This window comes from Squalius cephalus, assembly GCF_949319135.1.
Source record: "Squalius cephalus genome assembly, chromosome: 16".
Classification (NCBI taxonomy): Eukaryota; Metazoa; Chordata; class Actinopteri; order Cypriniformes; family Leuciscidae; genus Squalius; species Squalius cephalus.
The window spans coordinates 15,796,897-15,815,612 of record NC_137137.1 but is presented as its reverse complement, the minus strand read 5'-3'; the positions used below and the strand labels follow the sequence as shown (position 1 = coordinate 15,815,612).

Below are 18,716 nucleotides of genomic sequence, written 5' to 3'. Positions count from 1 at the left end.
TCGAAACTCACATCACACAAAGTTTGAGTCACTGGGCTCTTATGGAGCAGAGAAACTTCAGTGAGCACAGTGATATTTACCAACATTCTCTGAGAAAAAGACTCTGACCTTCAGAGACGTGCTTAACACTATTGGGAGCACATTTTCTGAATTCAGTTCTCGAAGAGAAGACAGATAAGGACAACATCAATTCAAACCTCTACAGACTGAGTGAAAGTCAATCTTGCAATCTTTTCATTGAACATCTAGGCAGCGATCAGCAAGTATGGAGAACGTTTAAACTAGTAATGCAGTGCTGCAGCTGTAAGAATAAAGGTGTATTCACTTCACACAATCTCACACTGAGATTAGCAGCTCCAAAGCGTCCTGAAGTCATTAGTTTTCAAAGAGAGCTGGCGATTTCCTGAACTCGGCTTAATGTGTTGCGGTGACTACAAATGGCAGTGTGGACAGGGTTTAGGGAGGCCTTTGGGACCAGTGTTATTTTAGTACTGCTAACATGCTCAGTTTTTATTCATATTTTTAATTAGAAAAGACTGCTAGAAATGCCACAAAATAAATCAGTCATGGATTGTTTGAAACATCATGTGCTTTGTTTGTCCTTTTGCTTTTACAGCCTCTTTACTGCCCTCTATTGTTTTTATTCGTCCTACCCCCTCCTCTCTGCATATCACGCCATCCCATTCCTCTTTTCAGGACCACTAGTCTATAAATCTGAGATGGACCTGTCATATTTCTCCTTCACTCGTCTCTGCTCTAGCTGCTGGGACCGTGAACGTTATGCGTCTCACAGTGCATGTAAAGCATGCGACGAGCTGTTTACTGCACGTTAAGTGAGTCTATCAAATATCGTCCCAGTTCAAAGGAAACTGTCGAGCGGCATCTCCATAACTTCCTAACACGAGCCTTGGGAGAGGGTGAGGACATGAAACCAACAGGATGTTAACGCAAACTCAAATAAACTAACAAAATTAGGGTATTCCAAAGACAATGGAGCAATAGAACCTGTTTTTGCAATCGTGACACTTGGTTATGAAACTTGCAGTTATGAAATGTGACATTGAACTTGTCAGGTTCTCTCACCAATTCAGTCTGGAGTCGTACAATGAGCTCGTCTTTCTCCTTCAGCTGCTGTTGCAGGAACTGGTTCTCTTCTCTCACAGGATCCTGCACACAAAGCACACACAAACACAGTTTGAAAAAAAAAAAAAAAGTCAGTCTGTGTTATTCAAGCCATCGCCCCCAGTTTGAATCTGCAGCCTTGTGTGTGGGTGTAAAACTGCCGCAGTTGAGAGGTGGAGGTGTGTTTTCTATACTGTGGTTTCACTCTCCTCCATAAACTTCACCTGAACTAGCAGGCACTTTCCCACGACCTTGTGCTGTCAGCATCCATTATGTGAGGCTGGGGGAGGGGAGGGAGGGACTGAAGCTTCAAGGGCAGCAGAGGAGGACCGAGAGGCCCAGGAGCAGAGGATGGCCTCCACGAATGACCGAAAAGAACCGCCGCCCCCAAAAATGACAGCACTCCTCTAAAAGAAGCACTCGGTGGAGATTAGACTACGCTGGCATGAGGAAGCCGGACACGATATGCATGAGTTGGAGCCCTTCATTAGAGATCAAGGAAGGGGATTATGAGCTTCAATGTCACGTACTTGGAGACATCGTTGTTCAAAGCTCTTTGGCTTTGGTTTGAATGCACTCCTTTTGTTGACATTACATAAACATCTCAAGGGAGCTGTTGTCAATCTTTGATGCTCCTCTGTAAAGGAAGCTAATTTCTGCCTGGAGATGATGATGACATACACAGCGACTAACTAGAATCGCTCGCTTTGTACCTACAAGACTTTTTTTTTTTGTCTTATGAACTGCTACGACCCCATCAGTAAGGCTCAAGTACATCTTTCATCGCTACTAAACAAGAGTCTGTTCCTTTGAACTCAAATTATACTGGATTTCATTTAGCTTTGTAGTAATGGCCATTAATTGTCATTAAAATGATTACAAAATTATTAAAATGGCTATTATTACCATGAGTCACTTTTGAAATAAAAACATTACTGTAAGTGAAAAACAGACTTACTAGGTACAGTAGGCTACCATTCAAAGGTTTGGAATCACTACGAAACTTTTTATTTGAATTTTATGCTTTTATTCCTCAAGGATTCATTAGGACATTCGTTAGGACATTTCTTAAGATCAATTCTAATAAGTTTGTAGTAATGTTCAAAAGTGCAATTCTTGAAAAACTGTTCAGAAGTTCACAAATATTTGTTTGTTCTTGCCAAAGACTAATCAACTCAATGAAAAACACATCAAAGCCAATCTTTTCCTGCTGCCTGCAGATTATCGTGATAACATAATAAGAGCACACATTATTTTCATCACGACTGACTTGGAGTTCAGCACTCATTCAGGTTTTTTTAATGTGCTGCTGTGTATGTCTATTTCTTCAAACAAAGTTTTGTCTTTAGAACAATGACAAGAGCATTCTTAAGAAAAAAGTTACAGATATTTTTTCTCCCAAAAAACATTTGTTAAAAAAAGAGAAGAAAATAGCAGTTAAGGCTAAATGTATTCTTAAGAATGTTTCATGAATCAAAGAATCTTCCTTGTGTTGCAATGGCAGACCTTCTGCCTTCTAACACTCAGTTTGATAAGACTTTGAGGTGAAGTTTCAAACTCTTCTTTCTTCCCACAGAACTTAACATTCATTTCAAACTGATTACCATTTCATCTTTTCTTTCTTTTGCCCATTCTACTTTTTCTTATTTGCCAGTTTCAGATGTATCTTTTTCTTTGAAACTGTGTCTAAAGGCCAGCAGCATCTAAGAGTCTTGCCTTCACTGTACCAACTGAAGCTGGTGTTTAGTGAGCACTGTACAATGGAGCATCCAGCTGAGCACCAGTGAGGGGTTAGTTTCCCAAACTAGAGGCACTGATGTACTAGTCCTCTTGTTGTTGTGGAGCAGGGCTGTTCACTTCTATCTCTGTCCTGGTTAGATACGGTCTGCTTTCTTCTGTCGAGACCATTGTGGATGAAACAGCATTCATCTCTCAAATTAATGATATTCTTCGTGTTTGTCTAGACATTTTGAAACCAACATTTGACTTACACTTTCGAGTTTGTGTACACTTGCAAAAAAGAGTTAGGCAACTAAAGTCATTGTATTGCAATTTCTACACTTCATTGAGCAGTGTCTTAAATATCAAAATGTACTTTTGACTATTTCTGATCAATGAAATGCTACAATGGCTAAACAGAAGCATCAGTTTCTTTAAACAACATAAAAATGTCTATATGATTCCAACTTCTGAATGACAGTCTACGAATATACACTTCCGTTCAAAAGTTTGAGGTTGGTAAGTTTTTTTTTTTTTTTTTTTTTTTAAAGAAGTCTCTTATGTTTAAAGGTGCTCTAAGCTCATGTCACACATTTTTTAAGGCTGAAACATTTTTTGTCACATACAGCAAACATCTCCTCACTATCCGCTAGCAGCCTGTTCCCTGAACACACTGTAAAAAAAAAATGCAGTCTCTGTAGACAGCCCAGGCTCCACAAACGGCAACAAAAACAAACTGGGCCAACCTGCACCACAAAACATAGCAAACAGTGTTCCAGCCAATAACCGACAAGAATGATTTGGGGGTGGGGGTGGGGGGGTTAGTGCGTGTGCACATGAAGAGGGATGTTAGCTAGAGGAGAGATGTCCTAGACAACGACAACGACTAACGTTAGAATTATATTCTCTTGAATTTTGATATGGCTAACACACGACCAAAGAGACGACGTTCCGATGAACAAAGGGAAAAAGGAGAAGGAACGCGCAAAGTCCCGAATTTACATCGGAAAAGCACGGAGGGGAGGGGGAGGGGACGGCATGATGAGGAGGAGGGTGCTCAAAAAGATTTCTCATTATTACCAATGTTAAAAATAGCTGTGCTGCTTAATATTTTTGAGGAAACCATGATAAAAATTTTCAGGATTCTATGATGAATGGAAAGTTTAAAAAAAGAACAGCATTTATTTAAAAGGAACTACTACCAGTTTTGATCGATTTAATGCATCCTTGCTGGAAAAAAAAAGAATTCAATTCTTACTGACCCCAAACTTTTGAATAGTAGTGTACATAAAATAATAAAGTATTTAAAAACTAATTATTTCTTAAAAAAAAATTATACAAAAAAGGTCATGCACTGAGCAACGTATGCAGCAAACAGGCAGAATGTAACATCCCCCAAATCCCTGCCTGTGGGGAATATTTAATTATATCTTAATTATAGAGGTTTAACAAGAGGCACTTTATCTGTGCAGTGCCATGGAGGACCTCTAGAGAGGCGTTTGGTCACAGTTGCATACACACACACACACACACACACACAGGACCGAGAGCTGGGTCTCTACCCCGTGCTGTAAAACTGCATTTGAGTGGCTCCTCCATCTGTCTGTCCTAGATTAAATACTTGAGGCAAGAAGGGGACGAAGGACCTAATAAATGAGAACGTCCTACTATCACAGAGCCCTGATCATAAAAGGCAACACTTAGCATCACAGCAATCGATACAATCAAAAGTATCCTGGTGGTAGGTCTGGGTGAAACATATTAGATTAGTTTTGCTATCCTTCCTAAGACCGAGAAGTTTCAAGAGCATCTAATTTAAACTTCAGTTAGAGCTATTAATGCATGTTAAATTCAGTACTTTGAATCAATTCAAATTAAACGCTTTAGTAAATATATATTTATTAAATAAATATTTGGTAAATATTGCATTTGTTACAATTCATCCATCCTTGCTGGGATGCTGAAGCCATATATAGTTTATACTGGTTCTAAATAAATGAAAGGCTTCCTCAATTTAATTGAAAAAGTGAGTAAAACTTGGCTTGATTATTTTCAACAACGTTTGTTTTAAAAACAGTATTTTACCTTATTCTGAATCTTATTGGATACTTCACTCACTGAAGAAGTCAATTCAAGATAACACACACACCCGTTCAAATGTTTGTGGGGGTTTTTTTGGAAAGAAATTAATACCGGTACTTTTATTCAGCAATTATGCATTAAATCGCACAAAGTTGAAAGTAAATACTTTTACAATGTTACAAAAGATCCCCAATTCAAATAAATTATTTTCAACTTTCTATTCATTAAATTATCCAGATTTTTTTTTAGCATGCTTTATTACTAAATATTAAGTAGCACTAATGTTTTCAACATAATGCAAATCATTATTGCAAATCAGTGTATTAGAATATTCTGAAGGCTCATGTGACACTGAAGAAAAAGAAAAAATCCAAGATAATTTGGATTTTGTGGTATATTGCCCAGCCCTACCTGGCATTTTCATTACTGAGAATGGTACAAGTTTAGAGAAGCACAGGGTATTTCACTCATGTACTTTGAAGGAAGGCATAAAAAGGAGTAAATGTGATAGATGTCCTCAATTATTTCTGTCTAAGGAGGTTTGTGATGTTATAAACTTCAAACAGGACACCCTCAAGAGTGGCGGGCACACCTACACTCACTTACCAAGGAGTTATTAATGCGCAGCTGACAGGGACACCAGGACGAATGAGTTGGTACCCCAGTCCGAGCTCATTTTACCAAGATGCAGAGCAAGAGGCTCCATATTCCCTTAACCGACGCCATGCTCTCGCCGCAGGAGAACTCTTTCCGCAGGCTCTAATTATTAAGAAGGTGGGGATAACAAATGTTTGGTGAGAGAAGTTTTCTGTTCAAAGTAGGACGAAAAGTGACACGGTTCCGTCTCAGGTGGATGCTAGGGCTTTATTTTTAAAATCGGGATTTTTTTTTTCTTTTTTTTAACCGAATGAATCAGGACAAGTCCCACCCCTCTCCTGTCAGTTGAACACAATGTCAGAATGCATGGCGTCCTATTCTAAGCATCTCCCTCTCCCGCTGCGTGGCGCTAGGCTACGGATGAGCCGGAATGTCACGTGATTCGCTGCCGCAACCGCCGCTTCTGTTAGCACTCCATGTAGGTCAGTAAGGAGGACAGAGAAAGACACAGACCTCATTTCCACTTCGCAGTATATTTGAGCCATTCAGGGAAAAAAAGCCCTGATGAAAAACAAAATCCTCTTCTACCAAGCAAAAGCTCCTCAAACAAAATCAAAAACCTCTCCCAATAAAAGCCCTAGCCCATCTCCACAAGATCAGCGCATGTAATCAAATAATCTCATCAAGATAGTGGGAAAATTTCACTGATGGTGGAGAAAAATGTAGCTCAAATTGTATCAAAGAGAGAGGCCAGAATGAAAAGAGTAGAGTGTGTTTAGAAGCACAATGGAGTAGGGAAATTAACAGCATAAAACGGAGAGACCTCTGTCTCTATGCAGTCGTTTAGCACCGTCATTATGTTTTATCTACGGGCTTTGAAATCTTCAGGGAAGAAAAAAATGAAAGTGAGCCTTTTAAATCAAAGTGTGAACCACCAATGATACCTCTGCAGCAAAGAATGTGTTCGAATCCACATTATGAGTAGAAAAGAAACACATTCCAACAACACTGAATTCAGACACTGAATGCAGAATTACCTTAAAGGGGAGTGATTTCTCACTGCAGGGGCTTATGGGTAGAGAGTGAAGGCTACTGGCAGGACTGGTCTCAGTGCTCTGAAAGGCAAATATCATACATCTTAATATTAAATGAGCACATGAAAAGAAAATTATTAAAATAGACTGTAAATAATATTCTGCTCATCTAACTCTGAATTAGTTGGTTCTGAGGTTACTACACTTGGTCAGAAATTTAAAAACAAACTTTATAATACTGGCAAGACTACAAGTATATCCAAATGTTATCCAAAGCCTTCAAAATATAATTTGCTTTATCAATTGCATGTACAAACTGCCATAACCCCATTCATTAGCTATTTTTAAAATTCATGTTTGTTCATGTTCATTCATTATACATTTAATAATGTTAATCTAAACAACTTGAAATGTTAAAGTGTATTCATTATGTAGAAATTAATATTAATCAAGATCAATAAATGCTTTAAAATGTTTTTCATTGTTAGCTCTTGATACCCGATAAACAAATTGAACCACACTGTTATTACTTTAAAACGTACTAAAGAAATTCAATGGGAAATTAGCCAGTGTCGCACATATGATGTAACTATATCATCCAAACATGGGAACTAGCCTCAAACCCTTCTCCCCTTAACCACACTACTGTTGCCTCTCCCCCATATTAATATGTGAGAAAGAGAGCTGTGACACTGTCAGAGACATGGAACACTTTAGTCTGACTAAAGTGGCCTGCAGACAATATATATTGAGCGATAATAAGGATATCGGGTAAGTAGGGATGAACCTAAATGAAAATTCTGGGTCGAAACCAAGTCAAGTCACATTTATTTTATATAGAGCTTTTTACAATACAGATTGTTTCAAACCAGCTTTACAGAGATAAAAGGAAAATGATGCAAGAAAATAGCATCACAGTCCATTAAATTTAACATTTAATTTAATATTCAACAATAATATTTACTCTAGAGTGGCTATATATATATATACACACATACATACACACTCACCTAAAGGATTATTAGGAACACCATACTAATACTGTGTTTGAACCCCTTTCGCCTTCAGAACTGCCTTAATTCTACGTGGCATTGATTCAACAAGGTGCTGAAAGCATTCTTTAGAAATGTTGGCCCATATTGATAGGATAGCATCTTGCAGTTGATGGAGATTTGTGGGATTCACATCCAGGGCACGAAGCTCCCGTTCCACCACATCCCAAAGATACTCTATTGGGTTGAGATCTGGTGACTGTGGGGGCCATTTTAGTACAGTGAACTCATTGTCATGTTCAAGAAACCAATTTGAAATGATTCGAGCTTTGTGACATGGTGCATTGTCCTGCTGGAAGTAGCCATCAGAGGATGGGTACATGGTGGTCATAAAGGGATGGACATGGTCAGAAACAATGCTCAGGTAGGCCGTGGCATTTAAACGATGCCCAATTGGCACTAAGGGGCCTAAAGTGTGCCAAGAAAACATCCCCCACACCATTACACCACCACCACCAGCCTGCACAGTGGTAACAAGGCATGATGGATCCATGTTCTCATTCTGTTTATGCCAAATTCTGACTCTACCATCTGAATGTCTCAACAGAAATCAAGACTCATCAGACCAGGCAACATTTTTCCAGTCTTCAACTGTCCAATTTTGGTGAGCTTGTGCAAATTGTAGCCTCTTTTTCCTATTTGTAGTGGAGATGAGTGGTACCCGGTGGGGTCTTCTGCTGTTGTAGCCCATCCGCCTCAAGGTTGTGCGTGTTGTGGCTTCACAAATGCTTTGCTGCATACCTCGGTTATAACGAGTGGTTATTTTAGTCAAAGTTGCTCTTCTATCAGCTTGAATCAGTCAGCCCATTCTCCTCTAACCTCTAGCATCAACAAGGCATTTTCGCCCACAGGACTGCCGCATACTGGATGTTTTTCCCTTTTCACACCATTCTTTGTAAACCCTAGAAATGGTTGTGCATGAAAATCCCAGTAACTGAGCAGATTGTGAAATACTCAGACCGGCCCGTCTGGCACCAACAACCATGCCACGCTCAAAATTGCTTAAATCACCTTTCTTTCCCATTCTGACATTCAGTTTGGAGTTCAGGAGATTGTCTTGACCAGGACCACACCCCTAAATGCATTGAAGCAACTGCCATGTGATTGGTTGATTAGATAATTGCATTAATGAGAAATTGAACAGGTGTTCCTAATAATCCTTTAGGTGAGTGTGTATATATATATATCATAAAGTGGGTTTTAATAATTATTTATTTCTTATTTTAAATTAGCTTTTTTGTATTAATATTATACTTTTTCATTAAATTCAATCAATCAATTTAAATGATAGTGAGTTAAAATAAAATAAAAATACAAGCCAATAAAATAAAATAACCACACTTTTATTGAAAGTAATACTAATTGGACAGAAAATGTATTAATATATTAACAATATAAATTCACATTAAATATCAATATAATTATTCTTTATTCAGTTCTACACAACAGAACCAGATTTAACAGATTTATTTTGTTGACCAATTGTCCAAATAATGTATAGTCCAACACAGCTATTATTTATCATCAGAGCATTTGAGCAGATAGCAGAGAGTGGAGGATCAGTGAACAAGAGGGTAGCGTCATTTTACCAGCTGGCAAACAGTGGAGCCATATATTTTTTGGCCATTTTTCCTCTTTCGGACAAAACTAATTTTCGGCAGCCGAAATCTTGGTGTATCCCTATTGGTTAGTTTAAAAAAATAAAAATAACACTGCACTGCTAAAGGGGATGAACATTGGCCAAATCAAAACCAAAAACACACAAAAAAGTTGCAGTTCTCTGTAATATGCATCCCCGTAGCAATATTTGTGGGTGGGAGTGGAGAGGGACCATGACATGCAGCTACTCCACTGACAGAAAAAAAAAAAAAAGGGAACGAGGAGACTATAATAAAGTAGTTTGACCGGGTCTATAAATTTCAAACAAGGTACAATAGCACAACCATTACAATGTCATTTTGGTAAATGTTTCACAGCAAACATGAATGAATTTTAAGCAGCATTTCAGACTCCATAATTACTAAAGGATTCAAGACTGATCCGGCATGTGCTGCTTTTGATTAATGCGTTTTCTACGCCTGCATTTTAAGTGCAAGGAGAGGACAAGAAAACTGTAATGAAAACTGCAAATATATGAAGGTAATTCGAGAAGGTATAAAAGCAAAAGCAAGACAAACATTTCACTAAAGCTGATTCTTCCCAGTGCATTCAAACAAAAACTACTAAACGACAGAACACCACAAGTAAAGCCAAATTTGTTTTCTGAAAAATGCAAAACCGTAATTTAAGAATTTAACCTGTTCAATATTAAAATCTCTGCTCTGAATATAAGGTAATTATCAAAATGGTTATGTATGCAGATGGCTACATCTGAACTGTTTTTGCTGGCGGGAAATGCAATAGTTATGTAAATGAACCAGGCAGGACGCACCAAAAAAAAAAGAAAAATTAAAACAACACAACAAAAAAAGCCAGTTTAATCCACGAAGGATGTATTGCCAGGTTCTGAATGCCAATAAGCAATACAGTACATAAATGTTCAAAGGTATAAGAACAATTTGATTCAAGCCTAGGTAACATTCAGAAATGTCTGAGGTTAGACGGTCTAGAGCTTTTCTATTATAGGAACTAAGTGTGAGCAGACAATCTATGGTAATTTGACATTTACTATTTTACATTTGACTGAATCAAAAACTCTGAACATTTTGAACTCAGTCCTTACTGCACTGCCCTGAATTAGTCAGAAACGAGGTATCAAAATACCAACAGACACACAAAGAAAGAAAGAACAGGCTATGCTTAATCTGTGGTCAAGCTAATAAAACCAAATGTACAAGTCGTTGTGATTCTTATTACACTGTAGTTTACAAAAGCTGAAGGAAGATGGCTAATTTGCATGTTAATGAGAAGAGTCAGTAAAGAAGCCAAAGAACTTCCTCTTCAATATTCATGTTCCTCTGTTGTGCACTGCTCTCTGGACCTTCACAAAGTAATTGTTATTTTGAGGGAATGTAAAACAGAGTTCATGCAGCTACGAGTTGGATGAAGGTGGAATAGAAATGCGGGTGTTCTGGTCAATAAATTAAGTTGGGTGAGCAATATACTACAATTAACAGTAAGGGATTACACAAGAGTTTTTTTTTATTGTTGTTACTTAAAGAGCATTTAATACATTTTAATATTACTACCACAACAGAACTAAAACACTTCATCACTGTTCTGAAAGAGTAGGGGCACCGTTTTAAACTTCTGTACTAATTTGTCTAACTTTTGGCCCTCTAGGGGTTAAAAACAAAACTGCACATGCATTTTGCAGAAGAACATTGTTTTGGTTGTGCTTTGTCTTTGCATGAATGTGCAAATAAATATGATCCTTCACAATACATCCGTGGTTCTCAATGGCGTTCCTTGGATTAATTATATAGGCTACACCTGCATACTAAACGGAAGTATGGCAATGTTTATTGTATTTATTTACAGAAGTATATTATATCATACCTCAAACTTCTCTAATAAACACTATTGGAGCCTGTGTGTGATGACATTGCAGGCAGTGGCGTAGTGCAAATTCACTAATTAATGTTCCAAGTTAACAAGTAGTAGGGAGTAGTGAACACTGCGTAGGGACCCTGGCTGCATCCAAAAGCTGAAAAATGTTGCCTTCAGAGGATGCATTCCAAGGTAGGAAGGCATAAAGCCACGTCCAAATCTAATGTTAGCTTCACTTCCTGTCTCCTGAGATACCTTCATCTGATCGATTTTTTAGGGCAGCATAGATGTATATGATTTGATTTGTATGATGCCTTTGATATCCCACAATCATGTGCATTCCATTCAGTGACAGTTGAGCTAAAAAATAAAGATCGCAACTGAAAGTTGCTGTTGGTGGTCAGTTTCTGTGTAAATGTATGTTTTTGACCGTTTCCACTTTTGATGTTATTTCTAGAGAGAAAGATATTGTAGTATAATTACAAGTAATTGTAGAAATTAAATATTTGCTTAGTTGTTACCAAAACCTGTTCTATTTTGTTGTAAATCATTAAACCGTTATGCTGTCTCAAAAGCCTGTCTGAAATCAGTTTCGTCAGGTACCTTCGTGCACAAATGTGGCCTGTGAAGTCATTGGCTGATAATGCCTGATACACATTGCATGATTTTAGGCTGTCCCAGACGAAAGATTTCCAATCATGCTCAAGATTACATTTAAAAGCTTCATATTAGTGTTTTTTTTGTTTTTTTTTTATAAAATAAGAGTAATCTAAATTTAAAAAAGGGGAAATTTCCATGTACAATTAAATACATAATAAACCGATACCGATGAAAAATATAAATATCAATAAAATATAGGCATGTAACCAATATGGCACCAAAAAAAAAAATCTAAAAAACATTACATTTACAAAAATACCCAAAATGTATATAGGCCAAAAAATATATATATAAATAAATTAATTGCAACCACATGATACTAGACCTGTACAGAAATACTTACTGCAATGTTTTACTGGCTAAACAAATCGACACTGGCACATTTGTCTAGCCCTCACAGCCTTGTTTTCATTTGAGTCACAAGTATGGCGTCTACTCTACTCTAAGGTCTACTTACTGACTGAATGTGGCTCTTTTGAGTGTGATATCCTCCTGGTGTTGGCCCTGAATGATGAGGCATGAAACTGGCAGGGCACGGAGAGCTATTCTACCTGTTCTAATGTACCCGTGATGAAGGCCATAGCAGCTTCATGAATCAACTGTCAGTGTGGAACATTACCTCCTGCAGGGTCCTGCGTAACCGCAGCAGAAGAGTCTTTACCGCGGTGCAGTCCTGCTGCATCAGCCTGAACGGCAACGCTTCCAACCCGGCCAAAGTTTCATCATCACGAGACAGACAGAGAGACATCGGCCGCTGCTCCCTGGAAGGATCATAAGAAGACAATTTCTGTGAGCAAGAATCAGTTTTGGGGTAATGGTACAAGAAAATCAACAGAATAAATGGATTTCCAACATTTATTGGCAAATTAATGTGCATAAAATGCAATACATCAGCATTTAATGCAATAAAAATATCAATTATAAACGTGTCTTCAAACAAAGAATCAAATGTAAAAAACTTTGTTTTAGTCTATTGATTGCATCCAGATTTCTGGACAAATGACCCGATCAATCATTTATGTAGACAATGGGATCAAATTAAACTTGATTAGGAGTGCTTTTTGAAAAGACAGAAAGGCAAAGGTTCAGAGTGGAGAAAAGACCCTCGAGAGATAATGGAGCGGAGTCATACCCTCTTCATCAAGTCCAAGTGGATACTAATCTATATATAAACTCAGACAATTAGACTGTTAAGAGGTTTCAAAATATTATTTTTTCCAACCTACTAAGATCTTGACTGAACTAGTGTTGTCACGATACCAGAATTTCCAAATTCGATATAACTTGAAAATATTGATATTTGATACCAATTTCTATACCAATTTCGATACCACATATGACATATATACCAAACTGACATATATACCACCATACAGATTATTTGTCATCTCATTTTTTTAAAATAATTTGGGTGATTTTGTTGTAATAGCTTGCACAGGGAAGCTTTTTTTGTTGTTTTTTAAAGACAAGTAACCAATTGGTAATAAAATAAGAACAAAAACAAATTGCAAATGATAGCACAAATAAATCAAATAGAATAAAAAACAAATGAAATAAACATGGCTTTAAGTTTTTCAGGTGGGTTTTTACAGTATATTCAGGTAAAAGCATAACACTAGATCATTTTCATTATAAAAATTAAATACAGATAAATGCTTACAATTAAAATTATTCAGTCAAGAGCAGCAAGTGATTTTCTCTTTGTCTTTTGTTCTTTGGTTAACATTACAGACAGGAATATTAGGCTGCTGTCACTTTAAAGGCTTATGAGCGGATACAATATACTGTTACACAACATGCGTTTTCTCTAAACTATTTACGTTCCAAAACTGACTGTATTTATCTGAATACTTAGGCAGGACAGACATTGACATCATTTTGAATGCATTTGACTGTTTAAGGACGATAAGCCATGTCTTTTCCAAGGATGATGTACACAAAATCAAAGACTTCCCACCCATGGATAATGCAATATCTTTTTTCAAGACAAAATATCTTTCATTCTCTCTTCATTTTTGAAAGAATAAAAGCCCACAATTTATCAATACCATATATATATATATATATATATATATATCAAAGAAATCTTCAAAGGAAGCACATAGTATTTGGACCAATAGAATCCAGATCTCTTATTGAGAGTTCAACACAAAACACTCTTGGAGACCTCTTGTTAATTACGCCACTTTGATTCAGCTCCAGACTCGTCTTTATACATTTCTGGGCTTAGGATCGAAATTATTTCAAGTGCGTCAGAAATAATTAAGTATTTATGCTTTTTAAAAGTACAGCAATAACAGAAGATCAAAAGGAACCTCAGAGTTTTCGATTAGAATTAAGCATCGCTTCCCTGGAACCCCTCCAACAGGAGAGTTGCAGAGTCCGTAAACACAGCGAGTCTTCCAGACAAACAACTGACACTTTTGTTGTCATTTTTCATTATCACACTGTTTATTTCAGGGCCTCTGTGATGAGTGTCCTTGGAGCTGCAAGAAGTAAGTGAAATTTCACTTTGCTACTCCATGGCAGGTTACAAGCTTTCCATCTCACGCTTGTCAATTAATATCACCTTTTAAAACATCCTCCCAGAAAAATGGGAATGTTTTCTTTTTCCTCAATCCATAGCATCGACTGGTAAAAACATACTATCCATGCTGAAGTACACATTCAAATGTTTCTGCTTAAGTGAATTTTCGAAAGATTTCATAAATGGCTTGTGTTGCTAAATGCCTCAGAAAGCAGACAGAATCCTGACTTATTCATGATCCTCACGCTGAGACATGGCATAGGAGAAGATGTGCTCATTCAACACACATTAAAATATTAGAGCATGTATAACTCAGTGTCTGCACAGAAAGCCAGCAGCAAAAGCAAGCTTCATTCTTTGTTTTTGCCTGTGAGAACTGACTACGCCACCTAACAGATTCCTCTAATTTTGTCTTTTAATTTTGACGAATTTGTCAAAGCATGGTATGGAAAATCGATCACTGCACACACGAATTACAAAAGCAGAAGTATGAAAACACACTTTATTTCTTTAAAAAAAAGGAAATCGGAGAGAGCACTGCAGGAGTGATTGTATATTGTGCCTTAACAACTCGAGATTTCCTTTAGCTTGGACGCCTGAGACATTCAACACCATTCTGAAATGTTTTCCAAAAAACTAAATAAAAAAAGACTCAATTTTGCCACTTTCGAGCAATTTCCAGCCACTTTACAAACACAGACCTGGTGTTAAATGCTGCCTCTTATAAGCAGAACTGTCCGTGTTATTGTTCTGTCTGAAAGGGGATGTTATTTACTTGACAGAAGCTATGTATCAGATAATTATATAGATTCAATCATTAATCATTAATGTCAGGGCCTCTATGATTCAGTTTAACAGCCATTGTGTTTGGCTACAATAACTAGAGTAATCTAAAGACGTGAGGTGAAGGTCACACTGTGACAACACTTAGCCGGTGAACATGCTAACAGAAATTGAGCCTTGTGATTGATTTGAAGTAGTTATATGCAAGCAGTTTGTCATTCAAATAGATATGCTCAGACTCGAATTGATTTCAATAGTTTGGCGTTAACATGTAGCCAAAGTACAAACACAATAGTCAAGTACACATAAAATTACATAGCATACACAAATGTAAGGTAAAACAGTCCAGTTTTAACTACATTAAAATGTTTGTTGCGCATGTATAGATTTGATTACAAGTGCACTGTTGTTCAAACTTTTAGGGTCAGTAAAAAAATTTTTTGAAAGAACTTGATACTTTTATTCAGCAAGGATGCATTATATTGATCAAGAGTAAATTATGTATAATGTAAAAAAATTAATAAGCCATTCCTTTGAACTTTCTTAGTCATACATGTTCAGCCCAATTTAGACATACCTGTATGTTTATGTTAGTTCAAATTATATTACAATACATATTTAAAATTAGGAATAAAATTAGAAATAAAATTCTTTTGACCTTTAGTCAGTAATTCCAATCCTACAGCCCCCCTATTGAGTGTTGCCGCATCTATGAAAATATAATTAGCTCACATATAATAAGGCAGGAGTACATCTACCATATTTAGTGTTATGATTACTTCCAATCATCTATTTACAAGTGGACGACCTATGTTCATTTATAATAATAGAGTCTACAATGTCTTAAAATTGCTGCCTACGTAGGTAGCTCACTAAGTTTTTGAACAAAGCCTAAAGATAACACTTTGTCCCAAGATGTACATAAAAGCTGCTGACCTCAGGGTGTTTTCATCATGCTGAACATTTACACTCAGAGTAACACCTACATATTCCACTCGAATCATTAAGTCACCTGCATCGCCTCACTACATAATATCCATTATCACCTCATTTCTGCCCATGATCTGATTATGCCACTGAATCACTGTCACCTAGTTTGTTCTTTTATGCATATGACCTCTGCTTAGCAGGATGACATCCTCCCTGCATGAGCTCTCATTTAGAGGCTGTATGTTATTTAAAGTTGTTGAGAGGCAGAGCACTGGAGTTCTTTACTGGCATCTGTCAGATGTAAAAGACTCCCTCAGGTGAGTCGATGTTCTCCATTACATCTATTAGCACCGTTTTCTCATTAGTCCATTAGCATCCTCATTAGCATTAGGCAAGACCGGCCCTTTGTTCTTTTAATCACATATTAACTTCGCACTAGAGGAGCAGAATCCCGCCCATGTTCAGAGTTGCATACACGTGTTGGAAATTTAACGAGTGATATTAATGCTTGGCTCTAGGAGCAGTGTTCCGATCAGAGAAATGCTCACTGCTCTTGCTAAACAGTTAGTTAGTTATCAGACGAATCCAAAAACTGTTGCCTTTTTTCTGTTGTGGAAACCAGGAAGATACAGAGAGTGACTGCTGTATAAATTGAGTCTACAAGATGCATTCATGTTTGATTGAGAGCATGAATGAGAGAGAAACACAGAGTGAAAAGCATGATCCTTCCTGCATGCCAGCCAAAGACAAATTTTCACACTAGGGAATCACACACATACCGATTTTGGCGGTATGACCATAATCGTACATCACAGTACGTGTCATTTTATATCATGGTAACAGTATAGTTACAATATCGTTTTGATCAACTTAAAGCACTCACTCACTGACCACAATGTGCAAACAACTTTTTAAAGATTATTCATAACAAATAAAGCAAACAAGCAAGCATCATATCCTGCTCTTTAAATATTATTTTGGTATCGGTCATTGAGGACATCCTACATTGGTTGACTACTAGCATTGCGTATTTAGAGACCACTCTTCCTATGCTCATTTCTTTATGCCGCTGGCCATTTTGTTTATCCAAGCAAAATTATTGGACCAACACAACAGACTGCAACAAATTGCTCAAGTCCTATGAATGCAAGGATTTCTGGCAGTATTAGCAAAAGTCAACCGTTTTCACACTGCCATCAACCATCTCCCTCAAACTCATTTTTGCACTTTGACTCATTTTTATTACGACGACTAGCTTCAGGCCAGGATCAGCAACCTCAGCAATGACATCACCTTTGTTTGTTGATTCTGAACTTTTCAACCCCAAACAAGTCAAAAGCTTAAATGTGTTGATTCTGCTCATTACGTGACGTCCCTTGTGGCTTAATTGTGGTTTATTTATTTCTAGCAGGGAATTAAGCTATGATGTCAGAGAGGATGCGGTAGTGGTTGTGGGTGGTTTTTTCGACATTAAAGCAATGTTTCTGGTTGATCAAATATGTATGCGTTTGAAGGGGTAATGTGTCACAAGTGTTACACATACGGGGTTCATTTAAAAATTTAACGTTAAATCTTTGTTTCTCCTCTTAAAAATATATTAATAGCTCAAAGCTTTCTCCTTTAGGTAATGACTTTTAATTTCCTATTAGAGAGTAACTTGGTGTAGAGGACAATTATAGACAACACGTCAAAGACTTCAAAATAATTTATTCACCATTTACGTCTAAGAACCACTTGTGTTTCAACATTGCATGGCTTGTGGATGCACATCAGTCGAGGAGGCGCTCGGCCTCACAAAGACTGTGTCCAATCAGTGATGTCACAAGCTTCCTTGCTACATGTGACAATGGATTCTGCCGCTGTGACTCAGCCAGATCCCCTGGAGACTTTTCCCGAGCCAGATCTCACACACACATGCTGACTGCGGAGAAATGGACATGACGCCACAACTGAGAGCGTGATCAAAGGTTAGGAATAAATCATACCCCCAACTCCACGCTTCAGAAAAAAAAAAAAATCCCCACGTCTGACTGGTTCACAGTAATTAGTAATGCTCAAACAAAAAGTCTCTCGCACCTTTTGTCACACCTGAGTTTTCTTGAACGTCCCCTCTCGCTCTTTATTCAAATCACCTTGACAGACTTGGGGAAGGAGACTGGGGAAAGTAGCACAAGGCCAGACATGCTGCCTTCTGTTGTGGAAGACCACAGCTTGCGGAGAGCTGAGGATTCTGCCCCCTGCTGAAGCAAACCTGCTCCTGAAGGACACAAGGAAGAGAGAGGGAGCGAGAGCCCAGCTGGTCCTGAGTTTTGAATCTCCGTGTTTGTGCGTTCTCTCTCTGGGCTAAAGGTGCACTCAGCACAATTACAATTTAAATTACAATTTAATAAAATTATTTAAATTGAACCATTTAAATAAATGCATTTATGATGACAAATCATTATATAAAATTATATTATTAGCAGTAGTACAGGTAGCAGTAGTATGTTTATTTAGAGCTGTTCAGTTTAGTCCTAAACCTGGTAAAGAATTTGCATGTTCTCGAATTCATGAGCTCTGAGTTAAGAAATATGGTTTAAATTCATGAGTAAAATAAAATCTGTGATTTAAATGAGTTAAACTTAAATGAAGAGATGTTCACATTTAGATCCACAACATGAACTACACATTGTCACACCTCTATTTTGTGTGTGTGTGTGTGCTTGAAAAATTTTTTATAAA

The 18,716-nt window shown here is 37.4% G+C and overlaps 1 protein-coding gene across 3 annotated transcripts in view; it reads right to left on the bottom strand.

The window, feature by feature from the left end:
• The window catches only part of ccser1 (coiled-coil serine-rich protein 1), a 71,412-nt gene that overhangs the window by 34,199 nt on the left and 18,497 nt on the right, over positions 1 to 18,716 (bottom strand). For all 3 annotated transcript variants that reach the window (XM_079896933.1, XM_079896935.1, XM_079896934.1), the window contains exons 6-8: positions 12,375 to 12,516; positions 6,558 to 6,635; positions 1,084 to 1,167 (exon numbers count right to left, since the gene is read on the bottom strand). In XM_079896933.1, coding sequence (XP_079753059.1) covers positions 1,084 to 1,167; positions 6,558 to 6,635; positions 12,375 to 12,516 — 304 coding nt within the window. The remainder of the gene's footprint in view (positions 1 to 1,083; positions 1,168 to 6,557; positions 6,636 to 12,374; positions 12,517 to 18,716) is intronic.